The sequence below is a fragment of the Gekko japonicus genome, unplaced genomic scaffold (assembly GCF_001447785.1).
Source record: "Gekko japonicus isolate JY-2015 unplaced genomic scaffold, Gekko_japonicus_V1.1 scaffold702, whole genome shotgun sequence".
NCBI lineage: Eukaryota > Metazoa > Chordata > Lepidosauria > Squamata > Gekkonidae > Gekko > Gekko japonicus.
The window spans coordinates 340,646-364,236 of NW_015175377.1; the positions used below are offsets into that span (position 1 = coordinate 340,646).

At 46.5% G+C, this 23,591-nt stretch overlaps 2 protein-coding genes across 3 annotated transcripts in view; one reads left to right on the top strand and one right to left on the bottom strand.

The window, feature by feature from the left end:
• Positions 1 to 23,071, bottom strand: part of KCNAB1 (potassium channel, voltage gated subfamily A regulatory beta subunit 1) — a 296,623-nt gene extending 273,552 nt beyond the window's left edge. Inside the window, exon 1 of one of the 2 annotated variants that reach the window (XM_015425542.1) lies at positions 22,953 to 23,071. In XM_015425542.1, coding sequence (XP_015281028.1) covers positions 22,953 to 23,071 — 119 coding nt within the window. Of the gene's footprint in view, positions 1 to 6,713; positions 7,118 to 22,952 lie in introns of those variants that run through there. The other variant, XM_015425540.1, reaches the window with a different exon arrangement.
• Positions 15,228 to 15,746, top strand: LOC107122442 (RNA-directed DNA polymerase homolog; the record flags this gene model as incomplete). Its single annotated transcript, XM_015425544.1, has 1 exon — positions 15,228 to 15,746. A coding segment is annotated over one exon (519 nt), but the record flags the coding sequence as incomplete, so codon positions are not given.
• Positions 23,072 to 23,591: the final 520 nt, after the last annotated feature.

A 23,591-nucleotide genomic window follows, 5' to 3' on the forward strand; every position in this document is an offset into this window, starting at 1 on the left:
TAGTGCAGCACAATACTCATTGTTATTGATAAGCTAGCAAACTTCTATCAGTATTTGAGTAAGTCAAATTGGAAGTCTGTATACACACTGACATATATATGAAAAATTGTTAAAATGTTGTTTGAGAACCTGTATTTATTTGTTATGTTCTGAATTAAAATCTAATAAAATATTATGGTTAAAAAAAATGTGATCTGAACATTATACTTCTGTTGATACAGCCCAAGATTGCATTTGCCTTTTTAAGCTACCGCATCACACTGCTAACCAGTGTTCCCTCTAAGCTGAGTTAGTGTGAGCTAGCTCACAATTTTTTAGCCTCCGGCTCACACATTTTTGTCTTGGCTCATGAAGAAGGGCTCCAGAGCAAGCTGATTTATGCAGCGGCCAAATCGCTCGCTCACAACTTTCATGCCAGGAGCTCACAAGGTAGAATTTTTGCTCACAGGATTCCACAGCTTAGAGGGAACATTGCTGCTAACTCATGTTCAGTGTATTGTTTACTAAGACTCCTAGATCCTTTTCACACATACTACTGCCAAGACAAGTCACTCCCATCCTATAATTGTGCATTTGATTTTTCCTACCTAAATGCAGAACTTTACATTTATCCCCACTGAAATTCATTTTATTTGTTTTAGCTCAGTTTTCCAGCCTGTCAAGATCATCCTGTATCCTGACTCTGTCTTCTACCATATTTGCTACCCCTCCCGATTTAGTATCATCTGCAAATTTAATAAGCATTCCCTCTATTCCTTCATCTAAATCAATTATGAAAATGTTGGAAAAACAGGTCCCAGGACAGATCCCTGAGACACTCCACTTGTCACTCCTCTCCAAGAGGATGAGGAACCATTAACAGGCACTCCTTGGGTGCAATTTGTCAATCAGTTACAGATCCACCTAACAGTAATAGGATCCAAGCCACATTTTACCGATTTGCCAACAAGAATATTATGTGGAGCCTTATCAAAAGCCTTACTGAAATCAAGATAAACTATGTCTACACCATTCCCCTGATCCAGCAAGGTAGTAACTTTCTCAAAAAAGAGATCAGGGCCCCGTTCACACGGGGAATTTGCTGCAGGAGAGCCATGAGTGGATGGCGGGTTTTCCAGCTGTGATCACACCACATCTGGGAAGTGGAGCACACCCGTGGCAAACCGTGGCATGCCGCCGAAAATGCACTATTAAAAAATACCTCAATGAATGTGGTACCAAATGGTTTGCCACGGCTGCCTCCGGACTCCCTTGGTGTGATCGTGCCAGTGCGGCTTTTCCCTCCAGCCATCTGCATCGCAGCACACACACCGAGGACCGGAACCGTGGGTTGCCACCAATGCGTCTGATCGCATTGTCATGCGGCTACTTGCAGAACCACAAATAGCCATGCCTCCCCCCCCCCCGTGTTTTACTGCCCGTGTGACTGGGGCCAAGGTTACTCTGACATGACTTGTTCTTGAGAAACCCATGCTGGCTCTTAGTGATCACAGCCATCCTTTCTAAATGCTCAAGGACTGTCTGTTTGATTATTTGTTCTAAAACTTTCCCAGGTATAGTCGTCAAGCTGATGGGTTGGTAGTAGATGGGTTGGGTCCTCCTTTCCCCCCTTCTTGAAGATGGGGACAACATTTGCCCACCTCCAATCTTCTGGCACTCCATTTGTTCTCCCAAAATTCTCAAAAAAAAAAAAAAAGGTTTAGGGAGGGAAGGGACTTCAGTGAGTACAATGCTATAGAGTCCACCTTCCAAAACAGCCATTTTCTCCAGTAGAATTGGATCTCTATCACCTGGAGATCAGGAGTAATCCTGGGAGATATCCAGCCACCACCTGGAGGTTGGCAGCCACAGAATTATAAGAACATAAGAGACACCAATGTTGGATCAGGCCAAAAGGCAAAGGCCCATCCAGTCCAACACTCTGTATCACACAGTGGCCAGAAATACCAGGTGCCATCAGGAGGTCCACCAGTGGGGCCAGGACATTAGAAGCCCTCCCACTGTTGTCCCCCCCAAGCACCAGGATGACAGAGCATCACTTGCCCCAGAGCCCCTATCTATACCTTGTGGCTAATAGCCACTGATTGACCTCTGCTCCATATGCTTATCTAATTCCCTTTTGAAGCCGTCCATGCTTGTCAAGAGACAGCCCAGGAGGGGCCTGAGTTCCCTGGCAAAATGTAGCTCTCTCCCTCCATCAAAATATCTCTTGATCTATGTCAGAGCTATATAACACAACTGACATGAAATGATGGCAGCATAAAAGGCTGACGAGCAAACTCTACAGAACTACAAACCACAGAAAACATCAGAACAATACCTAGCACTGTAGATGCTGGAAAAGGAATTTGCCTGTTTTCGCCCCAGGTAATTGGAACTTGGTTGAGCATCGCCTGCTGCCAGCTCACGGTCCAGCACGTACACATGAATAACAAAAACCATGCTTCTTTTGATGCATAACTGTGCATTTGTTTCCACTGGCGGTGGATAAGCGGAGACCATCAATGTTAAACAAATGCAGTTATGTGACACAAGGCGCAGGATTTTAGTTGAGGTGCACCTTGGAAGAAAAGCAAACAAGGGAGCTGATGCTTGTAGATTAATGGGGGGATGGGAGGGGGATGGTTTGCATGCCTTTTTCTTCATTACACACTACAAAGGAACAAAATAGCTTGCAAGGCAAAGTAATAAATTCTTTCGACTCCTTAATCAGAAAGGGGGAAATACAAACATTTTGAGGGTGGATTTTACTTTTGCTATTTATTTAAAGCTGCCATTCTTTATCGATTGCCACTTAACGGAACTTTCCTTGCTAGGCTCCTGCTGGGTTTGGAAGTTTGTTAGTTTGAAGTGTGCTTGTTCATCTGTTGCATCCATTGCTGAATTTTTTTTCAGCAATGCTTATTTCATAGGTAATGGGGTGGTAAGAAAATCCATGTGTTATTACAGGCTGTTTAATTTAGTGTGGAAAATAATGAATTGTTAATAAGGAACACTCATTAAATACTCATAAGCTGGTTTATTCGTATAACAATTTCCCCCTTTTGGTAATATTAATAAGCACTGTTTTAATTCAATTTACTGGCAAATATGTAAAATACCAAACTGCACATTTGAATCTGAACTTTCCAACTACTTGCACAGGGTTGCTAACTTCCAAGTGGAGCCTTGAGATCTACCGGAATTACAACTGAAACAATTGATCTCCAGGTTGTAACGGTCAGTTCCCCTGGATAAAATGGCAGCTTTTGGGGGTGGGCTCTGTGGCATTACACCCTGGCTGAGACCCCTCCCCAAGCTCTACCCCCAATTCTCCAAGAATTTTGCAACACGGAGTTAGCAACCATAAATAACCCGCATCCTTGCATGTTCCTATGAATTCATATTTAAGAAAGTTGCAGGATGTGTTATGGCTAATGAACATCATGAAATGATTGCATGCACCCTTAAGCGTGAAATCATTTATTGTTCTCATGTTGGTTTTTTTGCATGAACAAAGTTGGGAAACCTGTGGGGCAGCTGGACAAACGGCACTGAAAAGGAAATTATAGTACACACATGCTCCATTGCCTGTGAAGGATCAGATGGGAACATTCCATGATCTTACCAAAGCATACCATTCGTCCACCTAAGACAGTATTGTCTGTACAGCCTGGCAGCAGCTCTCCAGGGTCTTAGAGGTTTTCACATCACCCTCTACCTGATCCTTTGTGCTGGAGATGCCAGGGGTTGAACCTGGAACCTTTTGCTTGCCAGAGAAATGCTGTACCCTTGCGCCATAGTCCCTTCCCAGCACTGTGAGCTTTAAGTACCACTAAGCAGTCTACTCCAAACTCTCTCAGTAAATATCCTTCTAACAATATTGGATTCTCAAAAGCAGTCTGCTCCAAATTCAATCTCTCTTTCAACACTTATTCCGGATATTTAAGTGTTTCAGACCTCTGGTCTTTCCTCAGGAACAAATCCTATATAGGAATTTCATATTCAATGTTACCTTCAAGTTGACACTTTCATTGATTTACTTTTCTGTTAATCTACTTGGGCAAGGTCTCCTCACTTATTTTCAAGCCGGCTGCTGCCAAAGTCAAATGGACCCAAACTATGCCTCCATAGTTTATTGACCTTTGTATTTTTTCTATGAAGGAATAAGCGTGTTTTTCATTACTTGACACTAAATGATGTTATGGCTTTAATCTAGTTTCTTTTGTTATTGTATTATTCTGTGGGCATCTAGCACACATCTGTATATATTTTTTCTCACCAGACTGTCTTGTTCTTGTGGATGGTTTAAGTACCACTAAGCCACAAGAGTTGCCTTGCTTGCATTAAACAAGGTACCATTTAGTCCATTGTATCCAAAAATGTGAACCAGTACTGCGGCACTGCAGTGATCTGTTCTTCTCTCCTGTGTTTCAGTATCCCTGTGCTTTCAGAACCAGTATAGTAAATACATGAAGCTGCCCTAAACTGAATCAGACCATCAGGGTCAGTAATGTCTACTCAGACTGGCAGCAGCTCTCCAGGGTCTCAGGCAAAGAGGTCTTTAACACCGGTGGGATTTAGAGTGCAGTGCTTAGAGTGCTGGAATTTAACAGGAGACACAAGGGCCAAACTAGATGATACCATGTCTCCAAGGCCATTGTGGAGATGTGGTGCTGTTTTAGGGCCTGGATTTATACTTTTCAAAATCCTGCATGGGACTGATCCTGTTAAGGACTATAGTTAGAATTGCCAGCTCCAGGCTGGGAAATACCTGGAGATTTTGGGGGTGGAGCCTGAGAAGGGTGGGGTGTGAGGAGAGCAGGCACTTCAGCGGGGTTCAGCGCCATAGAATCCACCTTCCAAAGCAGCCATTTTCTCCAACTAAAGTGATCTTGGTCTCCTGGAGATCAGATGTAATAGTGGGATATCTCCAGTCACCACCTGGGAGTTGGCAGCCCTACCACACTGTAGGGGCAGGAGAGGCTCCTCACACCTTTTTCAGGAGCAGGATGGATGTTTGGTTCTTGAAATTAGCATGCCTGTTGTGACAACGAGCCTCACCCTCCCACACTGCAGTCCCCAGCATGATCAGCTACTCTTGGTGCTTTGAAAAGCAGAATCCACGCTCTAAAATGGCACCTTGTTGTTGTGGCCGACTTGAGTATTCTCAAATTCTCACTTGCCGATGAAGCTCACTGGTGACCTTCAGACAATCACATTCTCTTAGCCTAACTTACTTTACACAGGGCTGACGTGTGAGCGAAACAGAGGAAGAAAGAGTCCCCTGCACTGTCCCAAGCTCTGTGGAGGAAGGACATGATAAAAATGTGAGAAGCAAATAGTAAGAGAGAATGGTGGGATTGTCCTTTGGTAAAGAAATTTTGGGATCAGATTGGTATAGAAATGTCAGGGATTGTGGGAAGAAGGGTAAGAATATCTAAAGCAATGGCACTTATTAGTTTGGATAGTATAGGGTTAAGGTTAAAAGAGGAATGTAAATGGATAAATTTGCTGTTAGTAGCAGCAAGACAAGTGATTGCAAGGAATTGGAAAGAAGCTGAGGAACTGACGATTAATCATTGGAGGGAAAGGATGAATAATATAATAATTTTAGAGTATCTTACAATGAAGATACGTAGAATGAATGGGTTAAAGGTTAAGGACCAAGAGGAGGACTGGTTTAAAAGGATGGCGGGGTTTAAAAAATTTGGGGTGATTAGTCAGTTAATAGGAAATTGAGAGGTTAATTTGATTATAAGATTAAGATGGAAGGTTAATAGAGTAATAGAGTTGTACGGAGATTGATTGTGATATAATACTGTATGGAATTTTATTTATGTCTCTAATGCCTGGAAGTCGCACATGGGTGGTGTTGGTGTTGGACTTTTTTATGAAATGAAATAAATTAAAAAGAGAGAGAGAGAGAGAATGTCTGCTGCGACTGATTGCCAAAAACCAGTCTAGTTAGATTTTGGCATGTAGTTGTCACACATTCAACTATTTCAACTTGTGTCAGAGCAGATGAAGTCAACATGAGTCATAAGCATCAGCGCTTAAAGTGCAGAGGACAAGGTGTAATGCTCAGTGGATCAGTGGGCAAATGTAAGAAGCATATATTTGTATATGAACATCATCAAACTGAACAACCCTATCCTGGTATTGTAAAATCCCCAGATTTCCTATTAAAAAGTAGGTCTCACTCCTCATGACTGAAGGATGCAAAACAATACAGAAGTTTAGCAGCTGTTACTAAATGACGATACCAAATGCTGTTGCTGAGCCACGTAGTCATCTCGGTAACACACCTTTCCCAAGGATCTGAGACTCTTCTATAGCCCATATCCCACTCCCTCCCCCCTCTAAGTACTGTACAAGTTCCAATATTTTTCTCAGGCCATGACAAAGATATGGCATTCTTTGGCGGCGGCGGCGGGGGGGGGGGGGGGGAAACGACTATGGGACGACACACACACCAAACTCTGCAACTTGAATAAATTATCAGATGGGGTAAATTTACCCAATCAGAAGTATTTGAATTTATGAGGTCAGAGTTCTACAACTCTAAAGATTAAGCATGTCTGTAAATTAAGACTCCTGAGATGAGTTCTGACCCAATACAAACAAGACAGGGCGCATCACTGAGTAGTTAGAATCTAAGCTAGGTCATCTCACCAGTTTAGTCTTGCACAACCTTTTCTACAGACTGCCTTTGCAAGCATATTGGAAGGTACCTGTATCTCATTCCTGAGACAGCTTTGTCGGTCTGCTGTATCGACAGTCCGTGCATAAGCAAAAACTTCTGTAGTAGCATCTGTTCAGGTTGGCTGTTTAATCCCTCAAACCAGCACCTGACTGGAGAGCTTATTTTAGGAACCATACTTTGTCTCTTAAATTTTAAAGGTGCTTCGTTGGACTTCTGTATGCTTGCTTTGGGTGGTGGGATATCTGTACAAGCCACTTTATAGAGATTCATGTTCCGAAGCAAGAACCAAGAGCCGGAGTCTGTTTCTCAAATTTCAGATGGCCACGTTCGCTGGCTTCTCTAGATGGTTGTCACCATGATGCCTCCACAAGAAGAAGATGCCAGTTGTCTATCGGACAGCCAGAGTGTGCAGCACAGTGAGTCACTTTGCAGTTTCAGTCGACTAGCTCACTTTATCCAATGTCTAAGATGGACCTTGATCCTTCTTAATTTAACTCAAACCTCACATGGTCATAGACTGATATAAAAGGGGCCATGGGAACAGAATGCCAGCCCTCTTTCTCATACCATTATATTTAGGTAAAGAAAAAAAAATTCATTTGGGATCCAAACCAGGGCTGATGTTTGTGCGCTCCCACAGTGTTTATTTAAAGACTTAAGCTAGATTCATTGTACTATTTCAGATTTCCGCACCAAAAAACATGTAGTTTTTATTTGTTGCAAAATAACCAAATGTCTTCCCCTCAAGGTAGCTCTGATTTTGTAGGCATTTTGTGTTTTCTTAGCACTCACAATGTGGGGGTGGGGGTGGGTTTGTAAGCCACTTTGAGTCCCCAGCATAGAGACGAGCGAGATAAAAGTACTTAAATAAATATGTAAATTTCTTACTCTGCATCTCAGCTGCTTTCTCCTCAACAACCCAAAGGGGACATTAACTTTCTCTTCAGTAGTGTGTTGACTTCTACCAGGGCTCTTTTTGGGCAGGAACGCACAGGAACTGAGTTCCAGCTGGCTCCCAAGTTGGCCACGCCCAGCAGGAACTCATTAGCATAACAGGCCACACCCAACAGCAGGAACTCATTAGGATTGGCTACATTAGGGGTGTGTGGCCTAATATGCAAAGGAGTTCCTGCTACAAAAAAAAGGCCCTGGGTTTTGACAACAGACAAGGTAAACAGAATAACAAGCAAAAGGTGGGTGTGGCTGGATGACCAGACTTCTGGTAACATGGGGGTGTGGCCTACTGTGCTAATGAACTGTGCTGTCAGGGGTGTGGCCCAATATGCTAATGAGTTCCTGGTGTTGGGTGTGGCCTATTATGCTAATGAGTTCCTGCTGGGCATTTTCTACAAAAAGAGCCCTGCTTCTAACCTTGTCTCAAGCATGCACAAGTCTGGCAGAGTTGTGTTGCAGCCACCCCTAACCCGAAGGCCTCCTTTCAGTCACTAATCTATCAAACAGAATATGATTAGATAATCAACTCATTTGATGATGTCTCATGGGTTCAACTAATCCTTAAATCTTTCAAAAGCAGATAAGCCAAGACTGATCTACATGTTTCGAAAAGATGGTAATTCTGTGTGGCAGACAGAGAGAGATTTCTGGCAGGGACATTTGGGTTATTCTTGCTCTGCAAGCAGTGGTGGATCAACGTCCTGTGGAATTTGCATGACCTTGCCAGCACACCAGTTGTTATAAGCCTTCATCAGGGTCTTATCTCCAGATTGAAGCCATTCTCCATTATCATTTATAAAGGTCAAAGCCTATTTTAATATCTTCTCTTGAAACCCAATATGTATTTTCAGAGCAGCCAGAAAGACTTTGTTTACTATCCTTTAGCAAGCGTAGGTAGGAAGATCCCAGGCCCCAGAGACCAAACTGCTATTCCAGCTCACGCTATCAGAACAAACGGAACATATCATACCTTCCAAAATTAATTAAACTGGATTTCATGATGGTGGAAGGATCAAGAGCATGATGGTAAAGGGATCAAGGTGAGAGTCATTGTTTTCCGGCTTGTCCTTTAGCAACAGAGCAGCTCTTTCCCCTTTCTTTCTTAGGAGAAATCCTGAACATTTTTCATAAACATATAAAACTGCCTTATATGGAATCAAATCATTGGTCCATTTCACCTACTTGTAGGCATTCCAACCAGCAGCATCTTAGCCATGTATCTTTGCCAGTCTCACCACCAGACTCTTCAGCTGCACATACATGGGATAAAACCTGCAACTTCATACCTACAAAAGATGTACTCCATAAACTAAAGGATAAGGTGAAGGCAGCCCAATGGTGATAGGTTTGCCAACCTCCAGGTGACATCTGTAGATCTACCACTATTACAATTGCTCTTCAGATGACCATGATCAGTTCTTCTGGAGAAAATGGCTGCTTTGGAAGGTAGACTATATGGCAATATACGCTATTGAGATCCCTCCCTTCCCCTCCCCAAACCTTGTCCTCCTCAGGCTCCACCCCCAAAACCTTCAAGTATTTCCCAACCCAGAGCTGGCAACCCACCCCCACTTTCCATGAAGAAAAGTCCTTCTGGTGGCCAGATAACAGGGTGTTGGTACGTACTGTATGGGGAAAAGCTACAAGGAGCAGGCTCGGTTGTTGAACATCGTGGACCGAAGTGATGGAAGCACATCTTCCTGCTCTAACTAGGGCTGCCAGCAGAGGGTTCCAGGGTCCATTCTGGGATCTTCTGGTTTAAGCCCAATTTTAATGTAGAGTTTTGCCCCAAAACTAGAGTGTCATCCCTGACATCAGCAATGTGATGATGTCACAGGTGACATCATGACATTGCGTTCGGGGGCATTTGTGGGTGGTGGTAGCTACCAGGTTTTCCCTAGAAGTGACATCACACCACTGCTAACAGTTTTTTAAACCTTATTTTTCTCTCACCTGCCGCAAGAGCAATGGTGGGGAACAGGATTACCCACTCCTAGCAGGAACTTGGTGAAACGAACTAAACCAAACAAAAACTAAACTAAACCAAACTAATATTTAAAATTAAACTGATACATGTTTTATTGGTTCAATTGTTTAAAAGTTTCGTAACTGGGCTCTGGGGTTTTGGAACAAAAGTCCAGAACTATTCATTCTCTGCAATATGATTCCTATAATTTCTATTTACATAGATAGAAATCCTAGTTTTAAATAAGAATTTATTTATTTATTCAATTTCTATTCCACTCTCCCCCCCCAATTGTGGGGCTCAGAGCAGATTACGACATAAACAAGCAATTTAAAAACTCTTAAAATCTATACATACAGAATCAACAATCAACCAGATAGCGTATAGACCATGTCACTGTTCCCAGGGAGCGAGGGGAGGGGAAGAAATAGAGGGCAGTATATAAATAAAGACTCCCTGATCTCACCCATAAGCCTGGTGATGCAATTCCATTTTACAGGCCCTGAGGAACTGAGCCAAGTCCGGATCTCACATCAGTCGCTTAGAATTAAATTTCACTGGTTAACCAGTGTTTAAAAACTTCTATCTATTGCAACTCTTTTAAATTAACGCTTCCAGTACTGGAACTGTCAACCGACCAAATGAACAACTTTAACCTGATCCACTGCAGATCCCAGAAGTCAGGTTCACACTGCGTGCGCTCTGCTTCTTGTTTGATCTGTGACATCTGTCCTCTCCCCACATTCTGACTCACAAGCCATCTGCACATCAGACAACAGGTTGCCCTGGCTGTGTCAGCACAGCAGGCACCTTCTGGGACGTGGGACTGTCCCAGCCACATTGTTCCTCCTTCAAGTGAAATGATTTATGATGCTCTGACACAAGCTGAAAGAATTTGAATGAAGAAGTCAGCAAAAAAGCAGATCACGTGATGTTGGGGATCTTAATGTAATCAAGAAAGGCTGTGTTGATCAGAGGTTCTATGGCTCCAAGATATGATCCAGGATTTGGAATCAGGGTCCAGTCTTCCTCCTGTGATTGGTGGGGGTGGGACAGCTAGCACAAGCCATTCCTGGAGCCAGAGATGTGTGGTAAGTAGTCATTTTGCCAATCTCCAGGTGAGACCTGGAGATCTCTTGGAATTACAGCTCTTCTCCAGTCTACAGAGACCAGCTTCCCTGGAGGAAATGGCAGTTTCTGAGGGTGGGCCCTCTGGCACCACATTCACACTGAGCTCCCCCCCCTCCCCATCCCAAACGCCACCCTTCTCAGGCACTGCCCAGGGTTGCCAGCTCTGGGTTGGGAAAGGCATTGGCAAGCCCAATAAGTAGCATCCAAGTCAAGGAGGCTGTGCAGCCTGCTATCTAAACTCAAAACTGCTTCTGAATAGGGGTATAAGAGAAGCCAAACATACTTCTTCTAAAGAATATCCTGTTTTGTTTTAGCTCAAATTATTATTACTTTGGTTGATTTATTTATATTGATACATGAAACAAACCGGAGGTCCTATTTTATGAAATCTTTTGCCCTTGTTTTGGCAATCTTCAAGCTGATTCACCCATTACAAAATACAGGCAGTAAACAGACTTTGGATTGCACATGTGCCTGGAGTTCCCAAGCGGGAACTAAATTCCTAGGCATGCACAGTTTCACTTCAGATCAGGTCCACCACACTCAAGAAGAAAGGGCTTCACTCCTCCCTCTGTGCCGTTTTCCAGTCCTGAAGCGGACCAAAGGAGCCTCTATTTGCCCCAGTGGGGAAACCTACCTGTAGTAAGCCCTTCAGGTCAGAAGAGCATGGGTGGGAGGGAGGATTGCCAATGCCAACCCTGGGTTGCAGATACCTACAGATTTGAGGGTGGAGCCTGAGACAGCAGGGTTTAGGGAGGGGAGGGACCTTGGTAGGCTACAATGCCATTTAATCCCAGGGTTGCCACCTCCAGGTGGTGGCTGGATATCTCCCCCTAATACAACTGATTTCCAGGCAACAGAGTTCAGTTCACCTGCAGAAAATGGCCACTTTGGAAGGTGGACTCTATGGCATTATACTCCACTGAAGTCCCTCCCCTCTCAAAATTTTGCCCTCCTCAGGCTCCACCCCCAAAATCTCCAGGTATTTCCCAACCCAGACCTGGCAATCCTATTTAATCCACCTTCCAAAGCACCCATCTTTTCTAGGAAAAGAGGAAGAAATGTTTTAAATAAATAAGTAATAAGCAATTTATGTAGTCTGGAGATCAGTTTATAACTCTCGGAGGGACTGCTCCCGGGGGCACTCAAGGAAGCGGTGGTACGTCCTCTCCTTAAAAAGCCATCTCTGGACCCGACCAAATTGGTGAACCACCAGCCGGTTTCCAACTTGCCCTGTTTGGGCAAGATAATAGAGAGGGCTGTGGCAATGCAGCTACAGGGCTTTTTGGATGACGCTTCCATTCTAGATCCCTTCCAGTCTGGCTTTTGCCCGGGTCATGGGACAGAGATGACACTGGTTGCCCTCACAGATGATCTCCGGAGGCATCTAGATCGGGGTGGATTGGCAGTGCTGTTGCTGTTGGAGCTGTTAGCTGCGTTCGACACAGTCGACCATCAGCTACTGATCCACCGCCTCGCCAACACTGAAATCCAGGGCCCTGCCTTGCAATGTCTCGCTTCCTTTCTCCAAGGTCAGGGACAATGGGTGGCACTTGGGGAACAGCTCTCCCGAGGCACCCACTGGATTGTGGAGGGCCTCAATGTCAGCAAGCTGCCATTCTGTTTTCTGTGACCTCTGTGTACATATCCTTTCCCTGTTACACCCGGCTTGGCTTCTATCATCCTGCTCCTGCTTTGGAATGCAAAAGATAACTGCTGGAGGTTGTGTGGGGGAGAAGATGCTGTAATGCTTGCCTATTGATTTTCCCAGGACTACTGCACCTGTGTTTTGTCTGATGTTCTGCCTGGTTCTCATGTACTGGGCGCGCAACCGTTTCCTTAGCCCGCCAGCGGGAAAGATATTCATTGGATCTGTATCTGTTTGAAGTTCCTTTATTATGCTTGACCTAACTGTGTATCCCCAGTTCTAACAAAGAACGTGTTTGAGTATGTCTTCAACGCTTTGAAATAAATTTTGCTTTTCTTTAAAACGTGGATTTATTCTCGATGCTTGGGGATCCAACATATTGTTAGAACTCCCTTTTCCTATCGTTCCGAATCTGACAAGATCATGAGCGGAATTGAGGGAAATCTACCTAACACGGAGGGGGACTCGGGATCGGTCCCACAAACCTCCGCGTCTTTGGTGTTCACGACTGCAGCCTCGATGGAGGGTGCCGTGGGGGAAACGATTCCCCGCCTGCCTGCACATCTGTCTTGGCCGCCTCCGACCCCTTCGCAATGGGGTCCGCGGAAGACTCACCAGCAGGATGATTGGACTATGTACAACACCCAAGGCACCCGTGAGGTGTACTCCCGTCGGGGGAGCGGATTACGTGAGAGTCTGTTTGACAAGGGATTGTTCCCGGAACCTGGGTCTACCTCGGAGAAGGGGAGCCCCAAGCAGGACCTCGAGGAGTGGATGTTCGAGCCGTCGGGACCGCGTGGTCACGCAGAAGATGAGGAGGGCACCGGAGCCTTCCAAACGGAAGAGGACTATGACCCACCCCCGGACTACCGCCCTCGGGACCCCATCCCGGAGGAAACTACCGGGGAACGTCTAGCAGAACTGGAAGACTCGGTGAGAGACTTAATGCGGGCATTCCAGGATGTGATGGAAGGCCTGCCGGGAATGTTGGACGTTAGAATGGCCAATTTCCTGGACGCACACGCCGCGCAGTTACAAGTTGCTCCTGCACCGGGATTTCCCGCGCCGCCGATGCCTGCCCAGCCGCTACAAGCACCGGGAGTCCCCGCGCAGCAGGTCCCTGTCCAGCAGCCGGTGAGACCGCCTCCGCAAGTGCCTGCCCAACCGCCGATGCCGGGGGGTCCGCCAGTGCCGGGTCTGCCGCCGCCGCTGAGGCCAATGCCAGCAGGGCCACCGGTTGTACCGGGTTTCCCTCCCAGGGGAGCTCCGGGGCAGCTGGGCCCGTTGGTGAGGCCTCCACGACCCAGACCCAAGGATCTGCTGGAGGCTACCTTCGACGGCAACCCGGATGAACTCGCTTTCTTCACGGTGAGGGTGCATAAATTCGTAGAAGAGAGTCGACACCTGTTCCGAAATGAAGCTGGTCTCATTGATGTCATCTCGGCAAGACTGAAAGGAGACGCCGCCACATGGTATGTTGGACTGCACAACGACCGCGGTCCGGAACTTTTGAATTTGCGAGCATTCATGTGGGCGCTGAGGGCGAGATTCGAAGATGTCAACGCGAGTCAAAGAGCTAAAGCGTTCCTCCGGACCTACCGCCAGAACAAGAAGTCGGTTCGCGAGTACACTCTGGAATTCCACAAGCAAGCAGCTAAGCTCCGAGACTACCCTGATCATATATTGGCTGAGATGTATCGCTTGGGTCTCAACGCAGAAATCCGAGAAACGGTTCTGAAAACTGTCAACCCTGTCTCCCTGATGGCCTGGACCCAAGAAGCTGAAAATGCAGAAGACCGGCTCACCACCATCAAACTCGACCTGGCTGCTACGACCAACAGACCCGCCGCTGTCGGTGCCTCTAAACCCAAGACTCAACGCCTGTCGGAATCGGCAAGGGAACTACGGATGAAGATGGGGCTCTGTCTCAAGTGCGGGGAGAAGGGGCATTTCGCTGTGGATTGTGGCAGCCGTCAAGTCAAAGACAAGCCGCCTACCCCAAGCCCGAAGACACCGCTGTCGGGGAAGAAGGGGATGGCTAAACCGCGTTTCTCCAAAGCTCTGCAGGCAGCCCAAGGTTCGGGGGAAAATGAACCGGCTGCCGCCGAGTCCGAAGAAGAGCTGGTGGCTGAAACGGCGGAAAACGACAACGGCCTGTTGTGAGAGGCGCAAAACGACAAGGCCATTCTAATGCTGCGCCCAAGGTGGTGAGAGAAACCCCTTCCCTATTTTTCGTGACTGTCTCCTTAATGAATCCGCTCCTAGGAACCCACGTTAGGGTAAGAGCGTTGATTGATTCTGGGTGTGGGAGGGATCTCATCAGCCCTAGAGTGTTAGTTGCACTGGAAGCGGGGATAGTCCCCTTGAAGTCCCCCATCATTTTTACTCAGATGGATGGGGCACCCATGGAACCTTGTACGCACGAGACTATGGCTTTGCGGTTGGGGGCGGGAGATCATTGGGAATCCAGGTCCTTCATTGTCACCCCTAAATCGCAGTTCGACTTAGTACTGGGGAGTCCCTGGTTGTTTACCCATGACCCTTACATCTTGTGGGAAGAAGGGGTTGTCAAATTTGTGTCGGCTAAGTGTGTGGATCACTGCTGGGTGGATTCGTGGGGGGACCAGCCGACCACACAGTTCCCCTGCGGCACTTTGCAACCGGAAGAGTTAGCTTCTTTGCCTCGAGAGTATAGAGACTTGGCAAAGGTGTTTGGCGAAGAGGAAGCTAACGAATTGCCCCCTCATCGCTCGACTGACTGTGCTATTGAACTTTTGCCTGACTGTAAATTACCCAAAGGTAAAATTTATGCGATGGGGCCGGCTGAAAAAGTCGAACTGCGGAACTTTATTGATAAAAACCTAGCCCGAGGTTTCATTCGCCCGGCTTCCTCCCCTTTCGCCGCGCCTGTACTTTTCCGAAAGAAGAAGGACGGGGGGCTTAGGTTGTGCACTGACTATAGGGGTTTGAACGCTGTTTCTTTGTCCAATGCTTACCCCCTCCCATTAATTAAGGACTTGGTAGCTGAGGCCACCAAGGGCAAGATCTTCTCGAAACTTGACCTCCGGGATGCATATTTCCGTGTGCGCATCCGGGAGGGGGATGAAAGTAAGACTGCATTTAATACCCCTTTGGGGCAGTTTGAGTACCTCGTTATGCCCTTCGGCCTTCAAGGGGCTCCGGGGGTCTTCATGAACCTAATCAATGAGGTCCTACATGAGTTTCTATTCAAAGGAGTGGTCCTTTACCTTGATGATGTGTTGCTGTACTCTCAGGACCTCCAGTCGCATATTAAATTGGTGCGCCAGGTCCTTAAGCGACTTTATGAACACCACTTGTTTGCTAAGCTGTCAAAATGTGAATTCCACAAGACATGCATTGACTTTTTGGGATACCGCATCTCTGGGGGGAAGGTTGAAATGGACCCTGCTAAAATTCAGGCTGTACTTGACTGGGAGCCCCCCAGGACCCGCAAACAATTGCAAATGTTCCTCGGATTTGCCAATTTTTACAGAAATTTCATCCAGAATTTCGCGCAAATTGCCCTTCCCCTGACTGAGTTGCTAAAGACCAAAGGGAAGGGTTTTGATGCTACGAAACCTGGCGCCCCGCTTAAATGGTCCCCTGCTTGCGCAGAGGCTTTTGAGAAACTTAAACTGATGTTCACCTCCGAGCCGGTGCTGGCGCGCCCTGATGAATCTAAGAAGTTTATTGTCCAAACTGATGCCTCGGATGTGGCTATGGGGGCCGCTATTTTGCAAGAAGGGGAAGATGGTCGGTTACATCCCCTGGCATTTGTGTCTAAAAAGTTTTCTGATGCCGAACGAAACTGGGGGATTTGGGAAAAGGAAGCGTCAGCGATCCGGCTGGCTCTCTCCACTTGGAGGCAGTGGCTGGAGGGGGCGCAACTGCCGTTTGAAGTCTGGACTGATCATAAGAATCTGGAGATGCTGAAATCCCCCCGTTCTCTCAACGCTAAGCAACTTCGTTGGGCGGACTTCTTCGCTAAGTTTCGATTCACACTTCGTCATTTCCCGGGGGCGGCTAATTCCCTGGCTGACGCGCTTTCACGCCTCCCACAACATGACAGTCAGCGTGAGATCATCATGGACTCTGTTTTTTCCCCCTCCCATCTGGGGGGGGCCGTGGTCACCCGGGCGCAAGCGCGAACGATTCCACACTCTGATGAGACTTCGCCTTCCCTGTTCCCTGTGGGAGGGGGGGCCTGGGTCCAGAAATATCTTTCTGCTTTTACTGCTGAGGATGATGCCTCCCTTAAGACATTACCTGATTGTGTCCGTAGCCCTGAAGGTCTGATTTATTCTGGAGACAAATTGTATGTGCCTATTTCGATGAGGAGGGAGGTGATGGAGTCTGCTCACGGTTCGAAACTGGCAGGGCATTGGAGTTTCGTTAAATCTTTGCAACTCATCCGCAGACAATTCTGGTGGCCACAAATGCGCAAAGACCTCTTGATGTTTGTTAGGTCCTGCCAAACCTGTGCCTTAACTAAACCCAGGATGGGCAAGCCTCCTGGTTTACTGCAGCCACTCCCTACTCCGTCGAGACCATGGGAAGTGGTGTCCATGGACTTTATTACTGACCTCCCTGCGAGCAAAGGGAACACTGTTATTTGGGTGGTTGTTGATTTGTTTTCTAAGCAAGCTCATTTTGTGCCTTTTCCTTCCTTGCCTACAGCTCAGAGGTTGGCGAAATCGTTTATGTCCCACGTGGTGAAAATTCATCAATTACCTGCTAAGTTAATTTCTGACAGGGGGACCCAATTTGTTTCTAAATTTTGGAGGGAACTTCTTTCCATTTTAGGGGTCGAACAAGGGCTCAGCAGCGCGTATCATCCTGAAACTGACGGACAAACGGAAAGGGTTAATCAGACTCTGGAACAATACCTGCGTTGTTTTACTAATTATCAACAGAATGATTGGTGTGAATTATTGCCTCTTGCTGAATATTGTTATAACAATACGGTCCATAGCTCCACAGGCATGTCTCCTTATAAAGCTGTATCTGGTTACGACAGTCCCCCCCTCCCTTTCTTGGAGGGGATGGGCCAACGTCCTGTGGGGGATGCTGATACATGGTGTATGTCCTTGCAAAAAGCATGGCCGCTGCTATGCCAAACACTTGACGCAGCCAAGGCTGCTTACAAGACCCAGGCAGACAAGGGTAGGGTGGTGGGGTTTGATCTGAAACCTGGGGATCTTGTGTATGTCTCGACCAAGAACATTAAGATGCTGCGGCCTAGCAGAAAATTGGGATGGAAGTTCATAGGTCCATTCAAAGTGCGTAAAGTCATAAATGATGTGGCAGTTGATGTTGTTTTGCCTAAGAATTTACGTGCCTTGCATTCTGTCTTTCACATGAGTCTATTGAAGAAGGATCCTGGACCGTCTCCTTGGAGACCAGAGACTACTCCTCCTCCGCCTGTCATATTGGAAGGGGATGAACATTTTGAAATAGCTGATATCCTTGATTGTAAAGTGAAACGTGGTAAACTCTGGTACCTTATCGAATGGGTTGATTTCGGTCCCCAGCACCGCGAATGGGTGGAAGAAGGGGATATTCGGGCCCCTTACCTGATCCGTAGTTTCCACAGAAGGTTCCCGGACAAACCGGGAGGTCTCCCGCCCAGCCCGGGAGGTCTCCCGCCCAGGCCGGGAGGTGTGTTGTAAGTGTATTTTAAGGGGGGCAGTATGTCAGCAAGCTGCCATTCTGTTTTCTGTGACCTCTGTGTACATATCCTTTCCCTGTTACACCCGGCTTGGCTTCTATCATCCTGCTCCTGCTTTGGAATGCAAAAGATAACTGCTGGAGGTTGTGTGGGGGAGAAGATGCTGTAATGCTTGCCTATTGATTTTCCCAGGACTACTGCACCTGTGTTTTGTCTGATGTTCTGCCTGGTTCTCATGTACTGGGCGCGCAACCGTTTCCTTAGCCCGCCAGCGGGAAAGATATTCATTGGATCTGTATCTGTTTGAAGTTCCTTTATTATGCTTGACCTAACTGTGTAGCCCCAGTTCTAACAAAGAACGTGTTTGAGTATGTCTTCAACGCTTTGAAATAAATTTTGCTTTTCTTTAAAACGTGGATTTATTCTCGATGCTTGGGGATCCAACATATTGTTAGAACTCCCTTTCTCCTATCGTTCCGAATCTGGCAAGATCATGAGCGGAACTGAGGGAAACCTACATAACACGGAAGTACACAGATGACACTCAGCTCTATCTGTTGTTGGGCAGTTCCAAACCGGAAGATCTAGACTGGGCGTTACGTGGCTGGATGGGTTAGGCTGAGCCTACTGAAACTGAAGGTCCTGTGACTGAGCCAGGGCGGACCAGGGGTAGGGATCCCACTCCCAACCTTCGATGGGGCTCCGTTGGTGCCAGCGCCGGAGGTTAGGAGTTTGGGAGTGCTCTTGTATGCCTCCTTAACAATGGAGGCCCAGGTAGCAACCACTGTCAAGTCGGCCTTTTACTATCTTCAGCTGATTAGGCAGCTAATTCCCTTCCTTGAACGCAACGACTTGGCAATCGTGATCCATGCGATGGTCTCCTCAAGATTGGACTACTGTAATGCTCTCTACATGGGGCTGCCCTTGTTGCAAATCTAGAATCTACAGCTGGTGCAAAATGCTGCAGCCAGGCTTCTAGTGGGCCTCCCAGTGTGGGAGCACATCCAGCCTGTGCTGAAAGCATTGCACTGGCTACCGATTAGGGCTGCCAAATCCCCCCGGGGGGCGGATTTCCCCCTGCTTTGGAGGTCCAATTTCCACCCCCGCGGAATCGGCCCCCGGGGGAACCCCACCCCCGCGTGCACGTCACAGGAAAGTGACGTGGTGACGCCGGGGACACTGGGAGCGGGGCACAGCCATTTGAGGGGAAAACTCTATGTTTTCCCCTCAAATGGCTGTGCCCCGCCACCAGCATCCCCGGCGTCATGACGTCACTTCCCTGTGACGTGCATGCTGCCGGGAGCCAGCACAAAGTTTCCCGCCGGCAGAGGTACGTCGATTTGGCAACCCTACTACCGATAGCATACCAAATTCACTTCAAGGTGCTGGTTCTTACCTTTAAAGTCCTTTATGGCCAGGGACCTACATACCTGAGGACCTACATACCTGAGGGACTGCCTTTCCCCACATGTTTGCCAGAGAGCACTGTAATCAGGGTCCCAACAGTAACTGACCCTTCCCGGACCAAAGGATGCCAGGTTGGTTATTACCAGGGCTAGGGCTTTCTTGGTGGCAGCTTCTCTCTGGTGGAATGAGCTCCCGAAGGAGATCAGGGCCCTGCAGGACCTTATGCAGATCCGCAGGGCCTGCAAGATAGAGCTCTTCCGCCAGGCTTTCAATTAGGAGCCGCCCCAAGGGAGAACCATGCTCCCTGAACAGCCTGTGCCAGCCACACATTGTTAGATCTGGGTCGACCACTAGGATGGTCATCCAAGGGCCCCACTGCCTCCCTGGCTGGTTTCCTGCCTCTAATGTATTTGAAGAAAGTTTTATTGTTGGACTTTATGTTTTTTGCTATATGCTCCTCATATTCCCTTTTTGCCTGCCTGACCACAGACTTGCATTTTATTTGCCACAGTCTGTGTTCCTATTTATCAGCCTCACTGAGACTAGCTTTCTATCACTTAAAGGAATCCTTACCTTTTACAGCTTCCATTACTTTCTTAGCCATGCCGGCCTTTTTCTATACCTATTTGTGCCTTTCCTAACCTGGGGTATATATTTTATCTGAGCTTCTAGGATTATAGTTTTAAATAGTCTCCAAGCTTCCCCAACGGTTTTCACCCTTTCTACTTTTCCTTTCAGTTTCCTCCTCACATTTCCCCTCATTTCAGGGAAGTTACTCCTTTTGAAGTTAAAAGTGGTTGTTCTGGGGTTTTTTTGGCAACTCCCTATTGATACAAATATTGAACTAAATAATATTATGGTCACTGTTCCCAAGTGGTGCAATTACTTTTACATCTCTCACCAGGTCTTGGGCATTACCTAGGACCAAGTCCAGGATCACCTCTCCCCTGGTAGGTTCTGTGACCACCTGCTCCATAGCATAGTCATTGAGAGTGTCTAGAAACTCAATCTCTTTTTCCTGACTTGAACACATATTGACCCAATCAATGTGTGGGTAATTAAAATCACCAATTTGACACAGTTATTTTGTCTAGCCGCTATCTTTAATTCAGTCATCATTTTATAATCCTCCTCTATCTTTTGATCTGGTGGGCGATAACAAACTCCTAGTGTTAAGCTTCCTTTTGGGCCCAAATCAAATAGGGGATTAAGTTTAGCTGGAAACTTCTAGAAACACATCTGTGTAAAGTCCACATGGCAGACGCATGGACATTAATCAACAGGTGAATCATCAGCCTTTATGGGCCACTCATGAACCGTAGTGACAACATTCACCTCTTGAAACACAGCAATAGGACTGTGTAGCAGTCAGCAGCACAGTCCCAACCACTCTCTTGATCAGTGAACATATTCCACACGTTTTTGGCAACAGTGTTAGCCTCTGCAGAATGGCAATTTTGCACTTCAATTTGAACCTTGTGAAAATTCGATACACTACTATGGATTACATTTTTGTCAGCCAAATTGGATTTGTGTGTGTGTTTTTTTAATGGTGATATCGACATGTTTATGTGAAAGATTAATGGCCTGCTTGTATGACTGGGTTTCTTGAAACTTGTTGAATAGATTTTTCTGGGGTTAAACATAAAGCTTTTTGATTCAATCGATTCCTAAAGTCATCAGTCAACTCCCCATTGAGGATATAAGGACAGTATGGCAGCCTTTGACTTTCATGATTTTCTTTTCTCTACATCAGGGCAGAAGGTTAGGTACTATCTACTGGCCCCCTTCCAAATGTACGATTCTTGCATGAAATACCTCACAGGAAACAGTCCCCTTTTGGGCTTCCGATTTTCCTCAGGATTTTATATGTAATAAACTGCATGACTTGAAATATGTAGTCAAGGCTAAACTAGGCACTGAAAATTATGACATACCAGGGCTGCCAGATCTCCTGATGTGGTGGGAGACCTCTCGCTTCTCCTGCCACTGCTCAGAACAGGGGTGGGAGAAAAACAATCAAAATTGCTGTTGGGGTGTGACATCACATCTGTGGGGGTGGGGGACTGACATCATGCCTTTCTAGAGAGTACTGAGAATGCTATGAAGATAGATTCAGGTGGGTAGTCATGCTGGTCTGAAGCAGCAGAGCAAAATTTGAGTCCACTTGCACCTTTAAGACCGTCAAAGTTTTATTTAAGGTATGAGCTTTCGTGTGCGCGCGTACTTCTTCGGATACAGTGAAATGGAAGTTACCAGTCCATAAGGTAAAGGTAAAGGTTTCCCTTGCTCGAAAGCCAGTCGAATCTGACTCTAGGGATGCGGTGCTCATCTCCGTCTCCAAGCCGAAGAGCCAGCGCTGTCCAAAGACGCTTCCGTGGTCATGTGGCCGGCATGACTAGACGCCAAGGCACACAGAATGCTGTTACCTTCCTACCGAAGTGGTACCTATTTATCTACTTGCAGTTTCTTGCTTTCGAACTGCTAGGTTGGCAGGAGCTGGGACCAGAGACGGGAACTCACTCCGTCATGTAGCACTCGGGTCTCGAACAGCTGTTTAACAAATGCAAGGACCAAACAGGAATAACAAGCTTAGTTTATATGGTCACCATTTGCTTGGATTTAATTCTGGGGGGGCGTAGTGAAGCAAATAAATATATCAAAATTAGAGATTGATGTGTAAATGCACCCTTAATTGTGGAGTGCTGAGAGTAATTAACTGTTTCTTGTTATCAAAATGCTATGGCAATCCTAAATGGCAAGGAGGAACATGCTTGCTTCTCCACACAGATCATGGACTGCGTCTCAGGTCCAAAAACCAGGCACATTTTTCCTCATAGAAATCCCTGTGCTTAAGCATTCCAGCTCTGTGCTGGATTGTGACCAGAGTAGCTATTATAGGATTTACATCTCAGCCTGTTTACAAAGTGCCTGTCAAAGAGACAGTTCTTTTTGCATTAAAAGGCATCTATTTATCCCTGTACCTACAGCTCTACAGTGGTTGTGGCAAGGCATACACATGCATATATAAAATCACAATGAATATTCTTCAAGTATACTGCCCCATTTGAAATCCAGCCCTGAATGCATTTAAAAGACCTTGCTGATGCGCCTTCTGCCCTATAGCCTCCTTTCCTGCCACCTCATGAGCACACTCGCTCACTTAAATTTAAATGGGCACCCTGCCAAACCTGCCCAGCCCAGCAGTCCAACATTCTCCTACATTCTTCACAAACTAGAAACCTCTTTGGAACAAACCACAATCACACACTGGCAAAACCGACAGCCCGTAACACATCCAAGAACAGAAGAGAAAAGGCAGCCACCGCATGGGACACCTCTGAGACCTATGGAAAATGATTACCTTTTAAAAGGGGTTAAAACACAGCCACTACACAAAACTGTTACTCATTTATGGAATTGAAAGGTATGCTAAAAAAATATATGAAGATAACAGGCATAGAGTGCTTACCTGTGAGGCATTCCGCTCGTGTAGGCAACTGTATATTCATAAGATAGTTCACATGTCTTGAGGTAAAAGTTCATCTCCAGTTCACGGAGTAGGGCCAGCCTCCGGGCCTTCTGCTGCATCGGCCCCGAGACATTATACCGGTTGTCTTTTTCTAAGGGAACCTTTGAGTGGTTTGATTGCTTCTTTACCTTCTTTCTCACTGTCCCACCAGTGCGAGCTGTGAACATCTTTCTTTCTCCTTTTTTTGGCTTTGTTTGTGCAAAAAGCAAACACTAAGCTTCTGGTCATATAAACTGATTTTTTTCCTTCTCTCCAGCAGGTACTTTCATCCCTGTATAACCTTATCCTGGTCACAAAGCTGTAATCAGATACACATCTACAGGACTTAAACCAGAAAGCAGAACGGTAACCTTTCCATAGGCACATCTGGTAGCAGCTTTCTGCTTTCTGCAATACTTGACAGCACCCGTCTTTATATTTGCTTAAGCGACAGGTGACAGAGTTCAGGCTGCAGCATCTGCCTTCTAAGTCCTGCTCCTAAACCTTTGAACACAGGCAGGATGAGGGCTCGGGGTTGAGAGGTAAGGAACTCTGCATATGCTCCAATGCACTTTCCCTTTAGTAGTACCCTGATTCCAG